This window comes from Crotalus tigris, unplaced genomic scaffold (genome assembly GCF_016545835.1).
Source record: "Crotalus tigris isolate CLP2741 ecotype Arizona unplaced genomic scaffold, ASM1654583v1 scf7180000024379.1109085, whole genome shotgun sequence".
NCBI classification, from domain to species: Eukaryota; Metazoa; Chordata; class Lepidosauria; order Squamata; family Viperidae; genus Crotalus; species Crotalus tigris.
In genome coordinates, this window is record NW_024100549.1 from 411,327 (window position 1) to 434,755 (window position 23,429).

The 23,429-nt window shown below is 43.8% G+C and overlaps 1 protein-coding gene and 1 long non-coding RNA gene across 2 annotated transcripts; one reads left to right on the top strand and one right to left on the bottom strand.

Annotated features, from left to right (window-relative positions):
• Nucleotides 1-114: 114 nt before the first annotated feature.
• BTBD2 (BTB domain containing 2) lies at nucleotides 115-15,595 on the bottom strand. Its single transcript, XM_039328467.1, has 9 exons — nucleotides 15,011-15,595; nucleotides 12,422-12,541; nucleotides 10,719-10,875; nucleotides 9,423-9,528; nucleotides 6,318-6,515; nucleotides 3,917-4,109; nucleotides 2,197-2,284; nucleotides 1,371-1,517; nucleotides 115-542 (listed from the first exon to the last, which is right to left on the bottom strand). The coding sequence occupies exons 1-9, from the start codon at nucleotides 15,550-15,552 to the stop codon at nucleotides 381-383; spliced, it is 1,713 nt and encodes a 570-aa protein (XP_039184401.1). The 5' UTR covers nucleotides 15,553-15,595; the 3' UTR covers nucleotides 115-380.
• A 90-nt stretch (nucleotides 15,596-15,685) lies between these two features.
• LOC120301368 lies at nucleotides 15,686-21,065 on the top strand. Its single transcript, XR_005554866.1, has 4 exons — nucleotides 15,686-15,786; nucleotides 16,693-16,753; nucleotides 18,016-18,196; nucleotides 20,267-21,065. It is a non-coding gene; the product is annotated as an uncharacterized LOC120301368 (long non-coding RNA).
• Nucleotides 21,066-23,429: the final 2,364 nt, after the last annotated feature.

The following is a 23,429-nucleotide window of genomic DNA, read 5'->3' on the forward strand; positions in this document are numbered from 1 at the left end:
GCTGCCTTTGCCACCCAACCCATGCTAGCCTCCTGCCTGCCAAAAATGTGGGGAGGGGGGGGAAATCTCTTTGGTGGGGGGGGGTTGAGAGTAAGTTTCCTCCATGAGAATGACTAGATGTAAAAGCAGCTACATTCATTGCAAGGAAATCATCCAGCCAGGTTGCCAAACACAAACAGAAGAGATTGCCAGCCTCAGTCCAGCGAGGCCGACATGCATCTGGATGTAGAGCACGTGCAACCTGGGAATGCTTGCCCAGTCTGAGTCTGCTGACGGGAGCCCATCCGATCACTGCGGCAGGACAAGCTGGCGGTCTCAGGTGGGAGGGGGCGGGAGGGGAGCGCCAAGCCTGTCCAACAGCCAATTTCCAGCAGCACCTGCTATGTGTAGAAGATGATCTCTGGGATCTGTCCATCTTCCACCGAGGTGCCGTTGTTGTTGCCGGCAGCGTAACAGAAAGTAAAACAGGTCTTTGTCCCTGTGGTTGGTGACTCGTGGACCACCTTCCGCAATCCTTTGGTTCCATAGTGAGAGTCGGGTCCCTGTATTACGAACCATTGAAAAACAAAGTTGTGAGAAGGCCATTCCTTGAGTCGCGAGGCTGCCCTGCTGAGGAGCATGGACCACCCCCTGGACTCCTAGGGACGTCAGCGGGCCTGAACGCTGAGCACCCCACCAAAGTGTACACAGCCAGTGGTTTATTTTTAATGGTTGCATTTCTGCCTTTCCTCTCGGGAGTCCAAGATACCCCACCCCAGGGGGCGGTCTTTGACTTACAACCACAATTGAGCCCAACATTTTTGTTGCTAAGCAAGACAGTTACGTGTGCTTTGGCGCAACGTATGACCTTTCTTGTCACAGATGTTAAGTGAATCATTGCAGTTGGTAAGTTAGTAATACAATGGTAAAGAGAATCTGGCCTCCCCGTTGACTTATCAGAAGATCATAAAAAGTGACCTTCCAGGACATTGTAAGCATCATAAATAGGAGCCAGTTGCCAAGCATCTGAATTTTGACCACGTGGCCACAGGGATTCTGCCACGGCCCTAAGTGTGAAAAATGGTCGTAAGTCACTTTTTTCAGTGCCATTGTAACTTTGAATGGTCACGAAATACATGGTCGTCAGTCAAGGACTACCTGTGCCTTACAAGAATAACCAATCACCCAAGTTCTCTGCTTCCACCCTATCACCATCATGAAGGGCCCACCCAAGGAGATTCAGGACTACAAACAGGGCACAAATAACTAGCAAATCTTAAAACCAGCCTCCTGAGCTGTTCCTTGCTTTCTCCCCACCAAGCAAAGCAAATTCAGAAAAGGCTCCGGAGTTGCTCTTTCAAGGATATTCCCTCTTTTGAGACCCTGAGCACCTTCAGCGTTGCACAGGCTGTGTAGCTGACAGTGGGCAGGATCTCCACAGGCTCCTTAAACATCACCCGGAAAGTATTGGAGGATCCATCGCAGCTAAATCCAGTGTCGTTTTGGCCCAGGACGGTGTTACTGTCTGTGTGAATTATCTGAAAAGGTGGAAGGAAAAGAGACGGGATATGGAAAATGTAATCATGATATTTTGGGGGGGAACATATAGTTTTTTAAATTTCTAATATACGTGAATGGAAGAAGTCATAACTTTGTTTATAGAAACAACAGCAATGTTCCTTTCTGATAACAAGGTCTGGGACAGTGATGGTGAACCTATGACACCTGGGTCAAAGTTGACACACCACAACATTTTGGACGGCATACCAACGTTCACCAACACCCATTCACAACTATTTTCAAAAGCATGCCCCATTCTTGCATGATTTTCAGAGGCTGGGAAGGCCGCATGAAAATGGGTGTGCTTTTCCTGGGGGTCACATACAGATTAACAGAACTGGAAGGGACCTTGGAGGTCTTCTAGACCAGAGGTCCCCAACATTTTGCTGCGGCCCGGTACCAGTCCATGGACTGGGGGCTGGGGACCCCTGTTCTAGACTAAGCTCTTGCTCAGGAAGCCCTATACCAGGGGTAGGCAACCTCGGCTCTTTTATGACTGATGACTTCAACTCCCGGAATTCCTGAGTCAGCAATTTTTTTGACATGGGGAGCCCAAAAGGTTTGCCATCACTGATCTAGAAGAAGTGATGTACCTGTACATTCACTCGTGTTGCTTCACAGCCCATTCATGCAAATCAAATCCAGAAAGTTATCTACCTGTATATTTACTTGGTAATCTGTGGGGCCGTGGATCGAGCCATACAACCCAAATCCAACTATAAATATCCGCTTGTTGACAGAGAACCTACAGAGTTCACACAAACAAATAAAAAATAAACCAAATCAATGTGAAAGAAAAGAGGCTACTCCTACTATAAAGTTTCTCCCTTCTTTCTTCTCTGTCCTCTGGGAGACAGCTCTCTTATTTTGAATACCCAAAACTTCCAAATCCTGAGATTTGAAAGTAACCTAGCAAGTCAGCAATAGCCCCCAATCCTGATCTGCATACCATCGTTTCAAATAAAAATTAATGGGATGGAAACTAAAAAGGGAACAAATCTTTGAAGTGGTGCCAGATGCTTGTTATTTTATGCATCCGATTACCGTTTGTTTTGTTCCCAGAAGGACCTAAAGGAAGGCTTTCTTTTGCTACAGTATATGAAGATGAATAAACTAATTAGCCTCAATTTCAGGCTGCAAGGCAGACAGTAGACTATGTGATCTGCTGGTATTATTGATCCATTTATTGTTACCGGAGTAAAGATCAACGTGTCCCAGTTTAAACTCTCACACAAAGTATAATATAGAAAAGGGGTGTCCAACCTTGGCAACTTTAAACGTCAACTCCCAGAATTCCCCATCCAGATTGGGAATTCTGGGAGTTGAAGTCTACAAGTCTTAAGGTTGCCAAGGTTGGACATCCCTGGTATAGATGGGACATTAACTGTATGGAAGACAGCAAGGTGATTCAGATGAGGGCATACCTGACCCGTCGCACCTATGAATCAATATTTCTCCTCTTCTTAGCCATGTCCCATATTGGGGGTCTATCATCTGAACTTCATTTGTCTGCCTTCGGTCCCACAATGACATTCCCAGGATTATATTTCATTGCTCAAACTAGAGACTTTTCAAAATTAATTTTTTAAATTTAATTACTTTGCTTCTGGTTTGTGCCCACTCTTATCCTGGCCCCACCTACTTTTTGAGCACGCCACTCTAAAGCAAAACATGGAAATTCTTCCCAAGGCTTCTTTCCGCCCTTCCTTCCCTGCTCCTTCCACGCAGCAGGGGCACTGTTACTTGCTACTCTGTTAATGAATGTAGTTCAGATAGCCATATCTGCTTTAGATGACAGCCTGCTGCTAATCATTTCACCAGACTGGGGTAATTAGAAGTTCTTCCAAAATTTCCCAAGGCAATTCGATGAACCACAAAACTTCCCCACCTGGGAACCCAGTGATAGCTTGAAATTCTTAAGTTTGGAGAGTTTAGAACTGCAACACTTGCAGTCAGATTTACGTATTGCATGCAACATGGCACATAGTAACGTTTTAGCTGTAAATGACATTTTTAGTTTTAATCCTAATATAACGTGCAAACAACCACTTTGAACTAATGTACACTGTTTTAAACTCGATTGTAGACCATTTTATTTCTGTAACCGAGTTGTCAAAGTCGGAAATATTTTATCCGATTCAGTTGTCTCAGCTACTGACTTTCATAATTTTAATTCTAACTTAACTTCTGGGAACCGCACCCCGTATTTAAGAGGTTCCGAAGTGCGTAAGTGCACTAACGCGTCAATCGTCCCTGTCGCATTTTAATTTTTTTTAAACTTGGCTCATTGGAATTTGTGATTTTTGCGTGATGAATAAATATACGAAAGATGATGTTTTCAGCGCTTGGTCAATAAGAGCAGCGCTGGAAAGAATACCTGATCCGGTCACTGGTCCCGCTGTATCCCCAGCGGCTTTCCACCTGCTGGAAACGGTTGATGCTGCACTCTTTCCCTCTCAGGCAGCAGCGAGGACGGTCGATGAACTCCACCCGTGGCTTGGGGTTGACCGTGAAATGAAGGAACAGGCTAACCACCTCGCGGTCAGTGAGGATCCCCGACTGAGCTGGTCCTGGAGAAAGCGGAACACCTAAGATACATTTTTTTCCCCTGATTTTCCTCCCAGAAATCAGCTCTCTCTTTAGAACAAGGGTCTTCAAACTCGGCCCTTTTATGACTTGTGGACTTCAACTCCCAGAATTCCTCAGCCAGGCACGCGTGCCTGGCTGAGGAATTCTGGGAGTTGAAGTCCACAAGTCATAAAAGGGCCGAGTTTGAAGACCCCCTGCTTTAGGATGATGTTTACATAGTCCAGTGGTTCTCAAATCTGTGGGTCGGGACCCCATTTGGGATCGAATGACCATTTCACGGGGGTCTCCAAACAACGCAGTCCGCCATTTTTCCCCCTTTTCCTTAGCTGTGCTACTCCCTTTTATTCTATTGGCTTTTGAAAGCCAATAGAATAGACTCTCTTGAATAGAGTCTAATTCTATTGGCTTTCAAAAGCCAATAGGAATTGTCCAGGCTGTCTCTGCCCTGCTGAGCCCGCCAAAAGTCCCATTCTGCAAACGGTGCTGCACCAGTTGAGTAGTCCTCGACTTACGACCGGTTGAGTAGTCCTCGACTTCCGGCCGGTTGGGGTCGCGGCATTAAAAAGGTTGAGAACCACTGACATAGTTCTTGACTTACGAAGGCAATTGGGATTGGAATTTCCACGGCTAAGCGATGCAGTCCTAAAGTCTGACTGCATTGCTTAATGATGTCAATCCCTGCAGCTCCGGTTGCCATTGTTGACTGAATCCTCACAGCTGTTAGCCGAAGCAACTTCCTTCTCACCACCAACGTGTGTAGAAAAGTCGGCAAGTCAGTCCCAGTCCCACAGGCAGGCAAGCGGCTGGCTACACAGGAGGCATGGAGCAGTGCAAGGTTGCGAAGACGAGGGGATGGGGGGGTGCTATGTGAGAGGTGCCATAGGGGTCAGGGAGGGTGCACAAGGATGCAAGGGAGTTGCCAAATGCACAGCACGGGTCGGGAGGGTGCTAGGGAGAGCAGGAGAGTCATCCAAATATCTGAAGGCTGCCCCAGATATGAGAGACCATCAGATGCATGCATGGAAGTTGGTGTTCAGATTTAATTATGAAGGCAAGGGTTCACAATATAAATTGTATGCAAGACAAAAAGTACGACTTGGTTTCATCTCGTGGGCATATTTGAAGGCAGGCATTCATAGTTTGGTTGCAACTGTCCCTTTGCTTCCTGCCGTCTAGTGCAGGGATCGGCAACCTTAAACACTCTAAGAGCCACTTGGATCCGTTTCCCACAGAAAAGAAAACACTGGGAGCTGCAAAACTCGTGCTGTGCACGAGTTCTCGTTCTCTCTCTCTTTCTCTCTCTCTCTCCCCCTCTCCCTCCCTCCCTCTTTCCTCTCCCTCTCTCTTTCCTCTCCCTCTCACCTTCTCTCTCTCCCTCTCTCTGATCTTCTGCTCACCTGGCAAGCTGGCTTCTCGGACAAGCTGACACACATTCTTATTGGGTTGGCTCTCTCCTGCCCTTGGTCTGCCAGTCCTCTTCCCCCAGTGTGTGTGTGTGTGTGTGTGTGTGTGTGTGTGTGTGTGTGAGAGAGAGAGAGAGAGAGAGAGAGAGAGAGAGAGAGGGAGAGAGAGAGGGAGGGAGGGAGGGAGGGAAAGAGAGGGGGGGAGGGGAAGCACAAGTGCCTCTCTCTGTCTCAGTCTCGGTCTCTGCAAATGGCGAAGGAGGCTGGGAGGCTCTAGACTAGAGCTGTGGGTTGCCGACCCGTGGTCTAGTGCAGTGGTTCTCAACCTTTCTAATGCTGTGACCCCATAATACAGTTCCCCATGTTGTGGTGACCCCCCAACCACTTATACATCACCGGGTGCCAGGGGCGTGGCCAAAGAAAAGGGGGGAAAATGGCGGACAGCCTTGTTTGGCGACCCCCGTGAAATGGTTGTTCGACCCCAAATGGGGTCCCAACCCACAGATTGAGAACCACTGGTCTAGTGCAAAATGCAAACAGGCCCTATTAGAAGCAAATAGGAATATCTGGTGGTGTTAATCAGGACAGACAGACTGCCCTGTAATCTAAACTGCCATTATTATTATTTTGGGGGTCCGTAAAATAATAGGTCAGGGAATCAAAATCAAAATGACGCAGAAATATTTTCGAATACATAAATATCCATACTAGCACAAAGCTGTTCAAAACTACTGGATCTTTGCAGCGTTAAGCCCCCCCGCTTCTGAGAAATGGTCCCCCAAATACCTGCAGCAAATTCCTCGATTGTCATCAAGGGGAAGCGAATGAGGGAGAGAGCTTTGCCCAAAGCTTTCCGCTTGTTCTCTGGTATCAGCTGCCACTGTTGTCGCTGGCACTCAGCCTCTGCCCACCTGACCACTGCGTTGAAGAGGCGCACTTCCCGGATGCCGAGGCTGTCTCGCTCCAAAACCGCGACCAAGGTATCTATCAGACAGAGAGAGTGTCACTACCAGCAAGATTCATCACTCATAGCTATTTTGGGATAAGGATAAACATTGGGGGGGGGGATGGGGATGCTTTCACTCTCTATTGAAATCAGCCAGTATTGAAAATCTCCTCACTTCAAGAACTTAATAGACTGAACTACCAGTTCAGGAAGTGCTCTAAACCTCCATTTTATGGAGAACTCTGGAGAATCAGTCCTGCCAGACCTCACTTGAGCTTAGTGCACCTTCTAGAGCAGTGGTTCTCAACCTTTTTAATGCCGCGACCCCCCAACCGGTCGTAAGTCGAGGACTACTCAACCGGTCGTAAGTCGAGGACTACTCAACTGGTGCAGCACCGTTTGCAGAATGGGACTTTTGGAGGGCTCAGCAGGGCAGAGACAGCCTGGACAATTCCTATTGGCTTTTGAAAGCCAATAGAATTAGACTCTATTCAAGAGAGTCTATTCTATTGGCTTTCAAAAGCCAATAGAATAAAAGGGAGTAGCACAGCTAAGGAAAAGGGGGGGGGAATGGCGGACTGCGTTGTTTGACGACCCCCGTGAAATGGTCGTTCGACCCCAAATGGGGTCCCGACCCACAGGTTGAGAACCACTGTTCTAGAAGAACACACCTACAGGAGAGCCAGGATAGAGCGCAGCACATTGGCCAGTGGAAGCCTGGAAGAAAATCACAAGCAGAATCCAAGGCAATTCGAAGATAACAGAATAACAGAGTTGAAAGGGACTTTGGAGGTCTTCTACTCCAACCCCTTGCTCCATCCAGCAGGAAAACCTATACCATTTCAGACAAGTGGTCGTTCAATCTCTTCTTAAAAATCTCCAGTAATGGAGCACCCATAACTTCTGTGAAGTTGTTGGGTGCTTCATCACTGGAGGTTTTTAAGAAGAGATTGAAGGACCCATTTGTTTGTGAAGTTGTTCCACTTATTAATGGTTCTCAGTATCAGGAAGTTTCTCCTTAGTTTTAGGTTGGTTCTCTCCTTGATTGGTTTCCATCCATTGCTTCTTTGTTCTGCCTTCAGGTGCTTTGGAGAACAGGGCTGACCCCTCCTTCTTTGTGGCAGTCCCTTAAATATTGGAACACTGCTATCATGTCCCCCCTAGTGGATGGAAGCTAGAGAAGGAGGCTGTCACCCAGAGAAGCAGAATCCTTCCAACTATTTGCAAATCAACTGTCCAGACGACAAACTGGCAAGAGGGGGAAGGAGGCAATTCACATCAATTACACAGAGACAAGGATAGCAAGTTGCTGCAACTGTTATCTTCCTTCCAGAAGCTGCTTGCTCCCTGTTGTTCCTACAGAGCTTGGGAGAATGCAACGTCAGAAATCTAGCTTTTTTTTGCAGGCAACTTTTCACATAGCAAAATTAGCAAGACAATGCATTTTGTAACATCATGAACAGCTAGGACCAAATGCCCTCTTTGTCCGTCACTTGACGCAAAAGCAGGGGGAGGGATGTTGAGACTGACTTGATCAATGTACAAATGCTGCTCAAAAGGACTCATGTGATTATATGCCCCACTACACAGAATTTTTTTTAAAAATCTCTCTACAAAGAAACTTATGTTTCACAAGTCAGGCTAAACAGAACTTTTCTAGACAGGTCAATTTTCCATGGATAGCATTTTTTCTTAAGCTATGAAGTGTGGAAAAATATTCAGTCATGAAAAGGGATAATATTTGTCTCTGTTTCACAGATTGATGTTGTATCTCTACTCAGAATCTCTTAGGTTTCATCCAAGGGAAGGTTCTGCTGAACTCCACAGCTTTATTATGATTATTATCCTTTGTGATTGTTATTACTTTGTTGTTTTGCATGTACACTGGGAGCTTATGCACCAGAGACAAATTCCTTAGGTGTCTAATCATGTTTGGCCAATAAAGTATTCTATTCTATTTTAAAAAAGACTCTGCATAAAACCCACAGCAGAAAAACTTTCTTTCTTTCCTGAGATTGAAACAGGAGGCTGCACCTAAATTGTAAACATTCAAGCTTATCACTTGGATATAACAACTTTAAGGATTGGGACCTGAATGTCCTTATTTTCTTCTTCCACCTTTTGTCTATCTGTCCCTCTCACTTCTTGAATCAAGCTTTAAAGCTTGTGGAAAAGAGCTCTCTCTTTCTTGTAATTGTACAGATAACTGTGAACAAGTCTAAGAGCTGTAAAACTGAAGAGCAGAATAAACGTGATTTAAAGAAATAAACTGCACTAGAGATACAACTGATATTTGCAACCTGTATAAATAAGACAAACTAAACAGGTTAACAATTTTGCATCTATTCTAATTTTACTTGCCAGTGGCAGGGACAAAAGCCTAAATTGAGGTTTTAACAGACCCGATTTAAACTGCTTATCTTACAGCTAGGTATACCTTGAGAAACACATAGAACAGTGATGGTGAACCTTTTAGAGACCGAGTGCCCAAACTGCAGCCCAAAACCCACTTATGCATCGTCGGGTGCCGGGTGGGTGTGACCCATTGGGTGGGTGTGGCCCATTGGGTGGGCATGGCTGCGGTGGTAATAGCAGACTGGGTGGAACTAAAAAGTTCAATCAATTCCAACTTTGCAAGACCTTTTTTTTCCCACGTGAAGTTGAAATTGACTGATTGAACTTTTTTTTTTGCACATGGCGGCAGAGGCCTAAAGCAAAAAGGTTTTATAAAACCCAGCTGAAGGTCTAAGACTGGGGCGACGGTGTACGCGCCCACAGAGAGGGCTCTGAGTGCTGCCTCTGGCACCCGTGCCATAGGTTCACCACCACTGACATAGAAGGACACCTCTGTCAATTTTGTCACCTCAGGGTACAGAAGAAGCACCCAGGCAAAAGAAAACCAGCACAAATTATTGGAATATCTTTTAGTTCTGAGAAAAGCTTACCCAGGTCAATATCCGTGAAGCCTTCTGCATTGATAGCATCTGAAGTATTTTTATCTATGTTTTCCAGGCAAAGGCTGGCCAACTGGGGCTCATCGAAGAGTCTTGCCTAAGAACCAGCCAACAATCAGTAAATGAAGGAGCATGTTAACTTCAGGACTTTTTACCCCAGTCCATTCCCTACTTTGTAGGAGGGTGAAGATTTCCTAGCTATAAATGCTGTAGGCACAGAAGGATGGAATAAAAATGTCATACAAATAAATATCTACAGATGAAGTGATGACTATGCCTCATAGTTTATGCATTTGGTATTGGGTTACATTGGATCTGGTGTTGTCATGGCATCCAAGCCAGGCGAGCTACAATTTCCTTAAGAACTTCACCATTTTGTCTGTAGTTTTCAAATATATTTGCTGTGATTTGCAAATATTATTTCAGCCATCTATATACCTTAGGATGACAAATGTTACCAAGACCGTGTGCAACAAATCAAAGGAGAAAAAAATCATAAAAACAAACACATAAATCAATATTTAAATGTTAAAATCATAGGAATCAATCTAGAAAACCAAATAAGACACAGAATAGGCCCCTCCCTAGGCTCAATTTTAATTCTGCCTGGACTGCATTCCATGGTTTGTAAACAACACCAGTGTGTATTCACTTGAATACACACTGTGGCTCCACGTGTACTCCATTGAGCAATAAGACCAGTTCTGTTTGTTTTCTATCCAGTTTTTAACATAAGCCAGGAAAGTCACTAGGGTGTACTATGGAAGGTCATAAAGGATCCATCTCAGCTTTGCAGAGACTTGATAAGTGAAGGTGGGCAATTAAAAGTAATCGTCAACTTATGACCCCAATTAGATCTGGAACTTCTGTCATTTAATGATGCAATTGTTAAATGAATCACGCCCAATTTTGCAATCTTTTTGCTGTTGTTATTAAGCAAATCACACGGTCATTAAATGAATCTGGCTTCCCCACTGACTTGGTTGCTCAGTAGTCCCAAGAAAGTCACAAATGGCTATCACACCATCCCGGGATGCTGCAAATTCATAACCATATGCCAGTTGGCAGGTGCTCAGATTTTGATTATGTGATCATGGGGATACAGTGGCACTAAGAAGTGCAAGGACTGGCTGTCGCTTTTTTCGGTGATATAACTTCAAAAGGTTGTTTTAAAAATGGTCATACGTTGAGGACTACCTGTCAGTCAGTGTCAGCACTTTCCTTATCTCATGCCAGGAACTTTTCAGCGGAAGTGGTGAGTCCATAGGGAAAGAATTTCAAATATACCTGGGTTAAAAGCATGAAAGCATTGTCTGCTCTGAGATTTTTCTTCAGAAACTCCACACAGTGAGCCTCGAGGGCAGGGACTGCATATTTTTTTGCAGTGTAAAGAGTCGTCATCACTGTCTCTGGCCCAATCTGAACTTCATCTGAATAAAGAAATCTAAGAGGGAAAATGGGGAAGGGGGGAGAAAAAATATTATTGCAATCAAAGCAACATTATTTATTGGAGACAATACATCAGAAATGTCAGATTAGGTGTTATTCAGAAGGTCCTTCTATTGTCTAATTAAGAGGCGAATTCCCATTGTGTACCAATTCAATAACAGGATTTTTTTTTAACTATTCATCTCACCTATAAATCCATGGGGACTAGGATCCTCTTTTTAAAATTGAAACTCTTTAGACCAGTGGTTCTCAACCTGTGGGTCGGGACCCCATTTGGGGTCGAACGACCATTTCACGGGGGTCGCCAAACAAGGCTGTCCGCCATTTTTTCCCCCTTTTCTTTGGCCACGCCCCTGGCACCCGGTGATGTATAAGTGGTTGGGGGTCACCACAACATGGGGAACTATATTATGGGGTCGCGACATTAGAAAGGTTGAGAACCACTGCTTTAGACAGATTATGCTGTACTGGGCAGCACACTGGCATATGGGGTACATATTTTTATTTACTATACTTCTGACTTTGATTTGCAGATTTTAAAATCAAGTCAGTCAGTGACTTTTGCAGTTGAGATATCCTAATCCATCTCTCCAAACATTATTCTGGCAAACCTGCATTTATTATAAAATGTCTATATTTATGTAGAGTCTTTGGGGTTTTTAATACTTAATTCAATATGCAGTATATTGTCTGCCTTTCTGACAGGACACATGGGATGATCAGATCCAGGTATATCTATAGTAGTTAATTAAATTGCAATACCAGGCTGATCATAATAGTACAATTTTGGTATTGTGACTCACCAGCTTTCTTTCCCATATCTTTACTGCTATCTCCTAAGGGCTTATAAACTATACATGAATGGAAACTACACTTACAAGAGCCCCAGCTTGACAAAGAGAAACAGATGTTCTACTGCTAAGTTTTGAGGGTAAAAAACATGATATTGGGCCTGGAAGTAGGAGTAGAAAAAAAAAAAAAAAGCAGAAGGGGCAATCTTTAAATACACTGCTTCGTAGACATGTATTTTAAAAGCATGCAAGAAAAAAAAATTAATCTGATCCAGGCTAAAAAAAGGGTGCGTGTGAAAAATCAGAAAGAGAAGCATAAATATGGGGGCTGGAGGGGGGAGGGAGGGAAGAAACCAGTTTTAAAAGTTCTAAAAATACAAGATCGCCTTCTAGGACACAGCATGTCTTCCTAAAAAACTATAAGTTAGAGCAGTGGCCCCCAACCTTTCGGGCACCAGGGACCAATTCCGTGGAGAGTTGTTTTTCCGTGGACTGGAGGAGGCGTGTTTTTGCGTGCAGCCTGCATCCCACTGATGGGGCTTCACTTGTTTTCACGGCCCAGTTGCTGGCATGCCATGGACCAGTGCCAGTCTACAGACCAGGGGCTGGGGACCCCTGAGCTACAGCCCTTTTAAAATATGTATTTAAAATAAAAATGATCCCCAGGATTGCACTGCATCAGCCCTATTGCAGACAGGTTGCCACTGGGGTGGGGTGGGAATCATTTTACTTGCGTAAAAGCAGGCTTACTTCAGCAAAGCTAAGAAAGCAGCAGGCTCTACATCGGGTAATTCTATCTCCGTGGAGGTTGTAGCCATCCCGCCATTGAACATTGCATCAAAGACGGCGCTGCCCACAGCCAGCACAAACCTGACATATGAAAACACAAACAAGAAAAACCTCACTTGACTGGATTCCATTCTCAATCTTTCATCTATTTTTATTCCATAATACCACATTTCATCCCCCAGAATTAAGAGTTACATAAATTAGACTACTGAGAATGATGCTGAAAATTCATCCAGATTCCAGCACGTAGGTCATACAGGCTGAAATAAAAGTGGATACTTTTAACAGTTGTGGTTATATTACACAATTTCTAAATAAAGTGGCTTGAAGTAGTCTTAAGTGTATATACGCTGTGAGAATCTCCCTGGGTTCCTTTCTCTGAGGAAAGACAACGCAAAAAGAAACTGCATGGGAAGAAGTTTCTCTATTTTATTTGGTCAGAAACAGTACAAAGTAAGCTTGTTTCTGGGACAGCTGATAACGGACTGGCATATCAGCAAGATTTATATACATTTTTTAGCCTTTGGTGTGAGTGAAATATGTTCTTATTCAAGCATGAAATATAGCTTTTACGATTAGAGGAGAAACATTCTGTTTGCTACCTTCTTTATATCAACAGAGATCTTCCTGGCTAGGCTGAGGTGCTAAATTCTGTTTCCTGCCTGTTAATGATCTATTGCCTTTAAGGAAACATTGTATTTTATAAATGGATTAAGGGTTTCTCTAACTCCAGATAAGGAGGTTGTTAAAAGGAGGGGGGAGGGGACAGTTCAAAAACTTTTTAACTTCTGTCAATAAATGTTTTACAGCTGTGTTAAGTTTTACTCTTGTTAGTTCTTAACACCAAATTCAGGGCCTTTTAACAAAAACTGTTCTGCTATAGGAAAAAAATCAAGAACAAAGTATGAGAGACAAACACATTATTGGCCTCATGATGCAAGAATAAGTATCTAGCCCAAGCCAACAGCACTGGTTTTAAAACTTTACATATTCTGGAAAAATATTACACTGTCATGTAAGTATTAGTCTTTTATTCTGTAAATCTCTGTGCAATTTAGCTTCAAGAAAAATGTTATGTTTGGTGTCTTAACATGCATAAAAAGAGTTTTAAAAAGAAACCTTTCATTTTACAATTGCACCCCTTACTCTTAGCAAGCATCAGCTCTGTTGTGCAAAAGTGTCATGAGATGCACTGCACTCCTAGTCAGGATTTTGAATTCCATTCTTAAGTAGTACAAAGGCTCTATTTAGTAGCAGCAAACAGATATCATTTCAGTGTTGTAGGAACTCGTTAATGTGCGTACATGTTGAGGAAATGTGTGATGCTGCAAACTTATTGAAATTAATTTACATTATTATAAGATTTCACAGACATACCATGTGTTAATAAATCATTTCCTAATTTTAAATCTGGTACATTTTATTGAATAGTTCTGTAGAAATCAAACAACACAATCAAACCACAACACCACCAGCAGTGAATCAACCTCAAACAAACCCAGCACAGACTGGCACCAGCTATCCTAGTGCTTGATCACTGCTGCAAATGAACAGGCCAGATATAGCTAGTCCCTTGGACTTGTTGTGGACCAAGTCCTCCCTCGAATTTCCAACTGAAATATCCCTTCTAGCTAACATATTATTTTAAGTCTTGCCCATGGGTGCATTAAGCAAAAAATGTTCCATAGCCTCTTCAGTTCAGTTGTGATATTGCACAGAAAAATCAGCAACCCCACAGTGTATCTGAAGTCTGCATTTGAGAATGCAGACTTTTATTTGTGAAAGCCAGGCCAAATTTAACTGTGCTTTGCCTGACTTCTGAACTCCTGCACCCTATTGTGCATAATCCTCACGCCCTCAGCCTAATCACACCAACACGCTACAAAACAGAAAACAGCCTTTTCAAAGCTATTTGCCCACAATAAACTCTACCTAATGCCTTCTGGTTTTCCCATCTTTCCCCACCCCAATGCCAGACCCCTCTTCAACCCCACCCATCCTATCTCATTCATTCCAGTCTCTCCAAGCCCCTTACTCTTCATCCCAAATCTGCCACCCTGTTCCTTCCTCCAGCATAACGTTGGTTGTAGGACAAGAGGGGGGAACTGGCTTTTGCTGGAAGCCTCAAGCAGGAGCAAACCAGCCATCCCTTGGGGATGCTTTAACTTGCCATTTGTTTGCACTGAGCAGGAGGGTGGACTCCATGATCTCAATGGCCCCTTTCCATTCTAGGAATGGTCTAAATTTCACCTCTAAAGACTGACACCCCCCAAATACCTCCAGGGCCTCTAGGGATCTCTCCCTTCCCCACATACTGCATACAGCCCTATTGATAGCTACCCTCCAAGGACAGGACCTCCATCTTTATCTTTCTCCTCCTTGAGATGGGGAGGGCTCTCCACCCCATTCCTCCTCCCTTCCCAATTCCCAAGCACCCTCCCCAAGGAAAGAGACCCGACTCCCCCATTTCTCCTCCGCCAAGCCCCCCCCCAAAGACCCCCCTTCATCAGGAATAGAGCCCCCCCTCCGCCCAAAGCCCCCTTCTCAGACCTGTGGGCGGGGATGCGCTGGGCGCCGGCGCGGCCTTTGCCCACCAAGAAGTGGACGTCGCTGAGCACCTCGTTGTTGAACAGGAAGGCGAAGCGTTCCTGCACCGTCGGCTTCGTCGCCTGCCAGTTGTAGGCCGGCTCCCGTGGCCCGGGCAGCAGCGGCGAAGACGAAGAGAAAGCTGGGCCCGAGGGCGAAGCAGCCGCCGCCGCTGGAGCCCCGCTGGCCGCCACCGGCAGCGGGTTGCTGCTTCTTCCTCCTGCTCCGTGGTTGTGCGTAGGCCCGGAGGAGGAGGAGGCCTGAGGCGAAGCAACGGCGAGAGGCGGGGACGGCAGCGCTGCCTGAGGCGGCGAGAGCAGCAGTAGAGGCCCGTCGCCGCTGTTAGAGCAGCACGAGGGCGGCGCCGCCGCCGCAGGCGAAGCGGGGAGCGGCGAGGGTGGCGGGGGCGGCCCGTTGCCGGCCTGAGGGGGCGACGGCGCCGAGGCGTTGGAGGAGAGGCTGCCGCAGCCCCCGCCGCTTCCAACGGGCCCGGCTCCGGCCGCCATTTTGCGCGGAGGCGGCTGCCGGGGAGGGGCCGCCTGCAGCAGGAGGAGGGGGCGGCCGCCGGAGAGGACGACGAGGGCGGCGGCCAGGAAGAGGCCCGAGCGCGGCGGTGGAGGAGGAGGAGGAGGAGGAGGCGGCGGTGGGGTGGCTGGGGAAGGCGGGCGGCGGCAGCAGCAGCGGCCACGGCCCATGAGGCGAAGAAGCCCGAGCGGGCAGGGTGGCGGCGGCGGTGGTAGGTGAGGAGGAGGGGCTGCCATGCCTGCCCCGCTGTTAATTATGAGGAGGAAGCGAAGGAGAGAGAAACGCGTCTTTTCCCCTTCAGTTGGACTGTGATTGAGTGCAGTGGCCTCTGGGCTTTGGTTTTTGTTTTTAAAAGAAGGGATTTACTATGACATTGAGGCGCTTCAGGAAAGAAAAAAGGCTTTGACAACGCGGTTGGGAGGGTCTGTATCTACGAAGAACGGGCGGAGTGGGGTGGATGCAGAGGTCCTGATCCTCTGGAAGTAGAGATTTTGAAGTTTTTTTAAAAAGAGGGGGGCTGTTTGAGATAGAGGCTTGTCATGACAGAAAATATTCTGATTTTTTTTAAGGGCTGGCTTCTCTCCATCAAATAAAAGGTGTTTTGTGTGTGTTTGTACACACAAGCACATATTAATGTTTTCTGGGATAATCGTTTCAAGTAGGCAAAGGGAAAAAGTGTTTCTGACAGATTTAGAAATGCAGTTAAAATGTTTTAAGTAAGAAAACGGATAGATTTTTTCTTTTAAAAATAATCGTACAGTTTCTCATTCAGGGATAAATCAGTTCAGATTTTTTTTATAGGAATGGCTATTGCATCACCTATTCAAGTATTTATAAGGCATCCTATAATAATTCTCAGGTGATGGATATCATGGAATAAGAACAGATTAAATTCAAGTCAAATGCTAAAGTACATTTGTAACTCTTGTTACTGTGGACGTGTTCCCCTGAAAAATAAAAGAAAACCACTCATAAGAAATAATCCCCAAAGAATAAGAAATCCTCCATAAGAATGAAAAAAAAATTCACCTGTCTCTCCCTGAATAGCTTATTCCCGGTTTTTAGCCTAGGAAACTGTCTCCTCCTAAATTGTCTCCCTAAATTTCCATTCATAAAACTAGGTCTCTATACAGAGGGAGATGCAGATGGATAGACGGAAGCCAGCAATACAAAGAACTAAAGGTAAATAGAAGCTGATCACCCAAGCCAAACAAAATTAAAAAGACAAAAAACTTATGCCCATACTTCCTTTACTCATAATGTGCAACTATGAAAACCACATATACAACAAAAAGAAAATGTACTGATATAGAAAATAACAAGAGTTGGAAGGGACCTTGGAGGTCTATTAGTCCAACCCTTTGCTCAAGCAAGAAACCTATAACATTTCAGACAAATGACTGTCCAGTCTCTTCTTAAAAACCTCCCGTGTTGGAGCACCACAACTTCTGGAGGCAAGTTGCTCAACTTATTGTTCTGACTATCAGGAAATTTCTCCTTTATTCTAAATTGGTTCTCTCCTTGATTAGTTTCCATCTGTTGCTTCTTCTTCTGCCTTCAGATGCTTTGGAGAATAAGTTGACCCAGACATCCCTTCTTTGTGGCAGATATTGGAACACTGCTATCATGTCATCCCTACTTTTTTATTAAACTGGATGTACCCAATTCCTGCACCGTTCTTCATATGTTTTAGCCTCCTAATCATATTTGTTGCTCTTCTCTGCACTCTTTCTAGAGTCTCAACATCTTTTTTATATCCTGGGGACCAAAACTGGATGCAATATTTCAAGTGTGGTCTTACCAGGGCATTATAAAGTGGCACTAACACTTCAGGTGATCTTGATTCTATCCCTGTTAATGCAGCCTAGGATTGTGTTGGTTTTTTGGCAGCTGCAACACACTGTTGGCTCATATTTAAGTGATTGCCCATTAGGACTCCAAGATAACCTCTCGCAGTTACTACTGTTGAGTTACTATTAATATACACTTATTCTGTATCTGTGCATTTGGTTTTTCTTAGCTAAATGTAGAACCTTACTTTTCTCACCATTGAATTTCATTTTGTTAGATAGGGCCTAGTGTTAAGTCAATAATGATTTCTTCCACCCATGGCAGTACCCATCAGACACATGCACGCATTTCCTTCATACACCTAATACAAAGGGTCAGTTCTATAAAAATCTTACCAATGTACCATCCAGTTGCTGCCCCCAAGAACAAAACCTCTTTGTCCTAGAAATAAACCAATTGAACCTCCTTTCCACAGCAGCTGCCTGGTGTCTGTCTATTTCTCCCAGCTTGGAAAAGAACCCTGAAAATTTTTTTTAACATTACAATTAATCTCGAAGTAGGACTACAGTAATTAAGGTTTCCCTGCATATTCCTAGCATGCAATTAAACCCTGATTTATTTATTTTATTTTATTTTTATTTTTTGTAAACCAGACAACCTGTGCTCTGTTGAGTCATCATTTCAGAGAGATTTCCTTATCTAAACAAAAATGATTCAGGAGGAGGCAAAAAAAATAATGGAAACAGGAATGATTTCTGGATTCCTGCCAACTTCCCCATTGAATTTCCTTGTGGGAATCTAGCAGGGAGCATCAAAAATCTTCCCTCTAGGCAGGTAAGTAGCTGCTGCTAAGTGGAAGAGCCAGCAAGGGATTGCTAAACTGACTGGGAAATCATAGAACATTGAAAATGAAGATCACATGACCACGGCAACTGCCAGGAGCCCTGAAGCAGCCATACCTTTCCCAAATTTCATTCCGTTGGGAGTCCTGGGTCCCAAATAGTGGATATAATGTGTAAAATAGTGGATATAATGTGTAAATTTGAGGTATCTGGGTTCAAAAATTGTTACCCTATTAATTACCATTTCATCCAGTGAAAGATAGGACAAGAGTTTTAATAGTATCATATATAGATAAAGTCTTCAGTCCAACAGCAGCCACCCTCAATCATAAAAGCTCCCTGGTGGATTAATCAACAATTTATCAATTAAATTATTCTTGGTGACACTCAAATAAGTAATTGACAATCTGTGGGGAAGGTAGCACAAGACGTTCTCATGGCAAGCATAGAAATAAGCAGTAATCTATGATAATTTAATACATTACAGAAATTCATTGAGAGAAAGGGGTTTAGACAAAGCACATTCTGTTCAATGAGAAAGATGAAGCAGGAGCTCAGTGTGTGGCAGTATTTAGCTACAACTGGAGAAGCCAAAAAGAAATGGAAAAACTTGCCGCAACAAAGAAAATCTGAATTTTGGAGGCTTCTCATCACAGCAAAGAGGAAGGAAAATGCAAAATGTACTATTCAGAGAAAGTGAGACACGCTGATTCTACTTTGCTTTGCTTGAAAATGGGGAATAAAATAAAATGTTCTCCATTGAAAAGAGAGGAAAGAATTGAGTTTGATGTGGTGGTGAAGATGCTGAATGAGGAGCAATTCTGGTTCATCCTCAGTTATGGAAGCTCCCTATGGAATTCTAGGCCAATTATTTTCTGAGTCCAACTTACTCCCCAGGTTTTTGGGGAGAAATGGAAAGAGAGAGCACTATACATGCCACTTTGAGCTGAGTGACAGACAAAATATAAACAGCATCTATCGGTAGCTGCTTTTCAGTGTTCTCTGGTTTCATCTGCTTAGTTTGCTCCTGAAGCCACAGTTCTCCAGGAGCTGGGGTCTCTATTCAAAGGGAGGATATTGTTATGCTATTTTGTCTGATTCTGGATCCAGCTGATCAGGTGGACCTAGATGACTGTTCTAAACTGAGAAAGCAAGACTGCTTAGGGACTCCTGAAGATTGTTCCCATATTTAAGAAGGCAATGCCCTGGAGGGAGTTTGATTCAGCACCTTTAAGGCTGAGGAACCTCCTTGTACTTTACTGCTAATGGAGTAAGTAGTCTCTATTCTTTGAGGCGCAAATCCGTCCAGCCTACATTAGCTCAAAGGTTTCTCTCCAAGATAATCAAAGAAAAAAGCTGGCAAGTGAGAAGGACAACTCAGACCTGGTTGTCCATCTCTGCAATTCTAACTTCAACACTCTGTTGAAAGCAAAGTTATTGCTGATCCAGAAAAAAAGAGGAGGTGAAAATCAACAAAGAGACCAAAAAAAGAGTAAGGCTGGGCTACTTGACAGCGTTGGGATAATGGCTTTCTTCCTAACTTTAATTATCAAAAGGTTTACAGTCTTTTTGATTAAGAAAATGTGTTCCAAGGAAGAACCAGATGTCAATTAAAAGTATATGCTTACTGTTGCTCATTACTGTTCATGCTCCAGCAAACAAGTTATGCAGATGGTTATTTTGGGGGCTACAGCTGCCATTATTTTACCAAAACCCTTCAGAAAGCACTGGGTTGAAGATGTTGTCTTTATAATGAAAAAGTCATAATTGAGTCTTTTAGACATCATCTTTATTCCCTGTTCATAAAATTGTTATGAGGAATGGGATGCCTCTTCCAAATGTATAAAACTACCAAAACTGCAGAAGGAAGCTGTGGACTGAGAGACAGTGACTGGCCCAAAGTCATCCAGCCGGCGTTCACTTCTAAGGTGGGACTAGAACTCAGAGTCTCCTGGTTTCTAGGCCAGCACCTTAGCCATTACACCAAGCTGGCTCTTGTTATATTGATTTTATCTTGAAGTAAAAAAAAATATTTTAAAGTTATATTGATTCTATCTTGCAGGGACAAAAATCTGGTCACACAACAGCCAATGGAAGATATATTTCATTGTTTGGGAGGAACATAACATCAACACTACCAAATTCTGGAGCTGTGCATGTTGCAGGCAAGAAATGAAAAATGTGTTTGGACATTAGAAATTCTGGCAGTCATGATGTAAAATGTACCAATTGAACACTAGAGGTAGCTACAGACCAGGGTACAATGTAGAATTAGACTCACTGACTTCCAGTTATAAAATTCTGCAGCAAAGTTATAAAGCTTCAGAGTTTGGTCTGTCTGCCTGAAGAAACCTCACACAGCATTGCCCACATCTTTAGAAGTAGATCATTATATGTATGTATTTTAGAGACTAAAATGGACGATCTGAAACTTAAGCTGGCCACAAACAAGGAGTGTATATCAGAGGTGGTGACCCTTTGAGAACTGTATGCAACAAAAATTTCATTTTGATGTATGCCGATTTGTGTACATTCAAAGTGACAGTAAAGTTGTTGTTATTTACGTGGAATATTCTTCCCCTGGAGGAGAGACAGATCCCGACTCTCCTGGCCTTCTGAAAAGGAGGTAAGATATGGTTCTGCAGCATCACTTGGGAGCCCAGGATAGCACATAGCCAAGGGGCTGGTTAGTCCCCTGAAAAACCTTCCCTTTACAATTTAACTAATTTTAATCTCTTAGCTCTTCTTAATTTTTTTTAAATGTTTGCATATGCTGCTTTATATTTTGACATTTTATTGTACACTGCCCATCTCTGGATGGTACAGAAATGTGAAAAATAAAGAAATTTATTTAAATTTAATTTAGAAATGTATACAGCCACTCCTCTTAAGCAAATAAACTGGGCAATGCTATAAAAATGCACAAATACAATCAATACCAAATAAAAACACCAGAACTGAGGTGTGTTTCAGTCTTCAGTCAAAAATTTACCAGTGTTGGCCTCAACAAACAACACCTGTTGTGGATATAATTTACTTGGACTTCAGTAAGGCATTTGATAAAGTAGATCACAACCTACTACTTGATAAGATAGAAAAATGTGGGTTAGACAGCATCACCACCAGATGGATCCGTAGCTGGCTGACCGGCCGTACTCAGCTTGTGGTCCTCAATGGAACCGCATCTACATGGAAGGAAGTGTGTAGTGGGGTGCCCCAGGGCTCTGTTCTAGGCCCAGTGCTCTTCAACATCTTCATCAATGATTTGGACGAGGGGATAGATGGGGAACTCATCAAATTTGCAGATGACACCAAGCTGGCAGGAATAGCCAACCCTCCAGAAGAGAGGCTTAAGATACAGGAGGATCCGGACAGACTGGAACACTGGGCGCTATCTAACAAAATGAAATTCAATGGTGAAAAAAGTAAGGTTCTACTACATTTAGGCAAGAAAAACCAAATGTACAGGTATAGTATAGGGGGTACCTTGCTCAATAGTAGCAACTGTGAGAGGGATCTCGGAGTCCTAGTGGACAATCACTTAAATATGAGCCAGCAGTGTGCTGCAGCTGCCAAAAAAGCCACCACAGTGCTAGGCTGCATTAACGGATAGAATTAAGATCACGTGAAGTGTTAATACCACTTTACAATGCCTTGGAAAGGCCACACTTGGAATACTGCATCCAGTTTTTATCACCACGATGTAAAAAATATGTTGAGGCTCTAGAAAGTACAGAAAAGAGCAACAGATTATTAGGGGACTGGAGGCTAAAACATGGAACAGTTGCTGGAATTGGGTATGTCTAGTTTAATGAAGAGAAGGACAAGGGGGGACATGATAGCAGTGTTCCAATATCTCGGGCTGCCACAGAGAAGAGGGAGTGAAGCTATTTTCCAAAGTGCCTGAAGGCAGGACAAGAAGCAACAGATGGAAACTAATCAAGGAGAGAAGCAACCTAGAACTAAGGAGAAACTTCCTGACAGAACAATTAACCAGTGGAACAACTTGCCTCCAGAAACGGTGAATGCTCCAACACTGGACATTTTTAAGAAGAGACTGGACAGCCATTTGTCTGAAATGGTACAGGGTTTCCTGCCTGAGCAGGGGGTTGAACTAGATGGCTTCCAAGGTCCCTTCCAACTTTATTATTATTATTATCTACCCCTCCCCCCAATGTCTATGGGAAAGACAATATATTGATATATGGGGCCTCTTAACCAACTTGGTCAGACTGAAGAAGCTACTTGGATAAGCAATGAAACAATCCAAACCAAAAAGAAAAGTCCAGTTGCCATGAATTAACTTCCAGACTATGGGAAAATGGGGAGTTTTAACCTCCTTTGGAAGGCCAGCAAAGTTGGGGCCATCTCAATCTGGGGAAGAAGGGAAGAGGGGGAGGCAGAATTACATTTTTTAAAAAAGTTCTTACCTGAACAGCATTAGCATAAAAAACACACTTTAAAAGATTTCCCATAATGCAAAACAAAGATAAATCAGAATAGTTACTTGCCTCATTGGTGTTTAAGTTGAATACAAATACAAAAGGCCTATGTTCTCGAAATAAGCAGACATTTTGCAATTCTTTATCATTGTTCTGGGTGTGCCACTCTAAAGACAAATATTGTGAGTTGTGACGTAACAGAGCTGATGCCTTTTCATTTTGATTACTTCAAAGTTTGATTTGCCAGAGGATAACTAACCAATCTGGATTGCACATTGGGCTAAGCCATGTTTTGCAACCCAACTGTCAGAATCCAATTATATTTCATCTCTAGTTATCGACTATGGAAAATCCCATTTCTGCCCTCTCTGGATTCTGTCATACGATGAAGGGGAAGGGGGGTGAACAAAGGGGTTTTATGGCCCTCACTTCCTTGGGTACAACTTCAAAGGGATTGAATATGGATACCACCAAAAGGACTAATCATAACAATGGGGCCATCAGCTTTCATCTACTCCTCTCTGAAGTCTCCCTTCCACCGGCAGTGAGGAAAAAGGGGGTGGAAATGTAATGCCTGGGATTGTCGCTGGAAAGATGGTGGGGTGGAGTGGGGCTGCTGGGGACCCCCTAAAACCTTGAACCGTAGGGCTTGGGCCCCAGGTCCTGTCTAGAACGTCTGCAACCATTTTCTCTTAAAGGATGCCTATTGGAAGAAATATTCCAAGAGTTCTGTCTTCTTAAGATGCAAAGTGGGGTGGGTCCTTACACCAACCTTCAAATAAT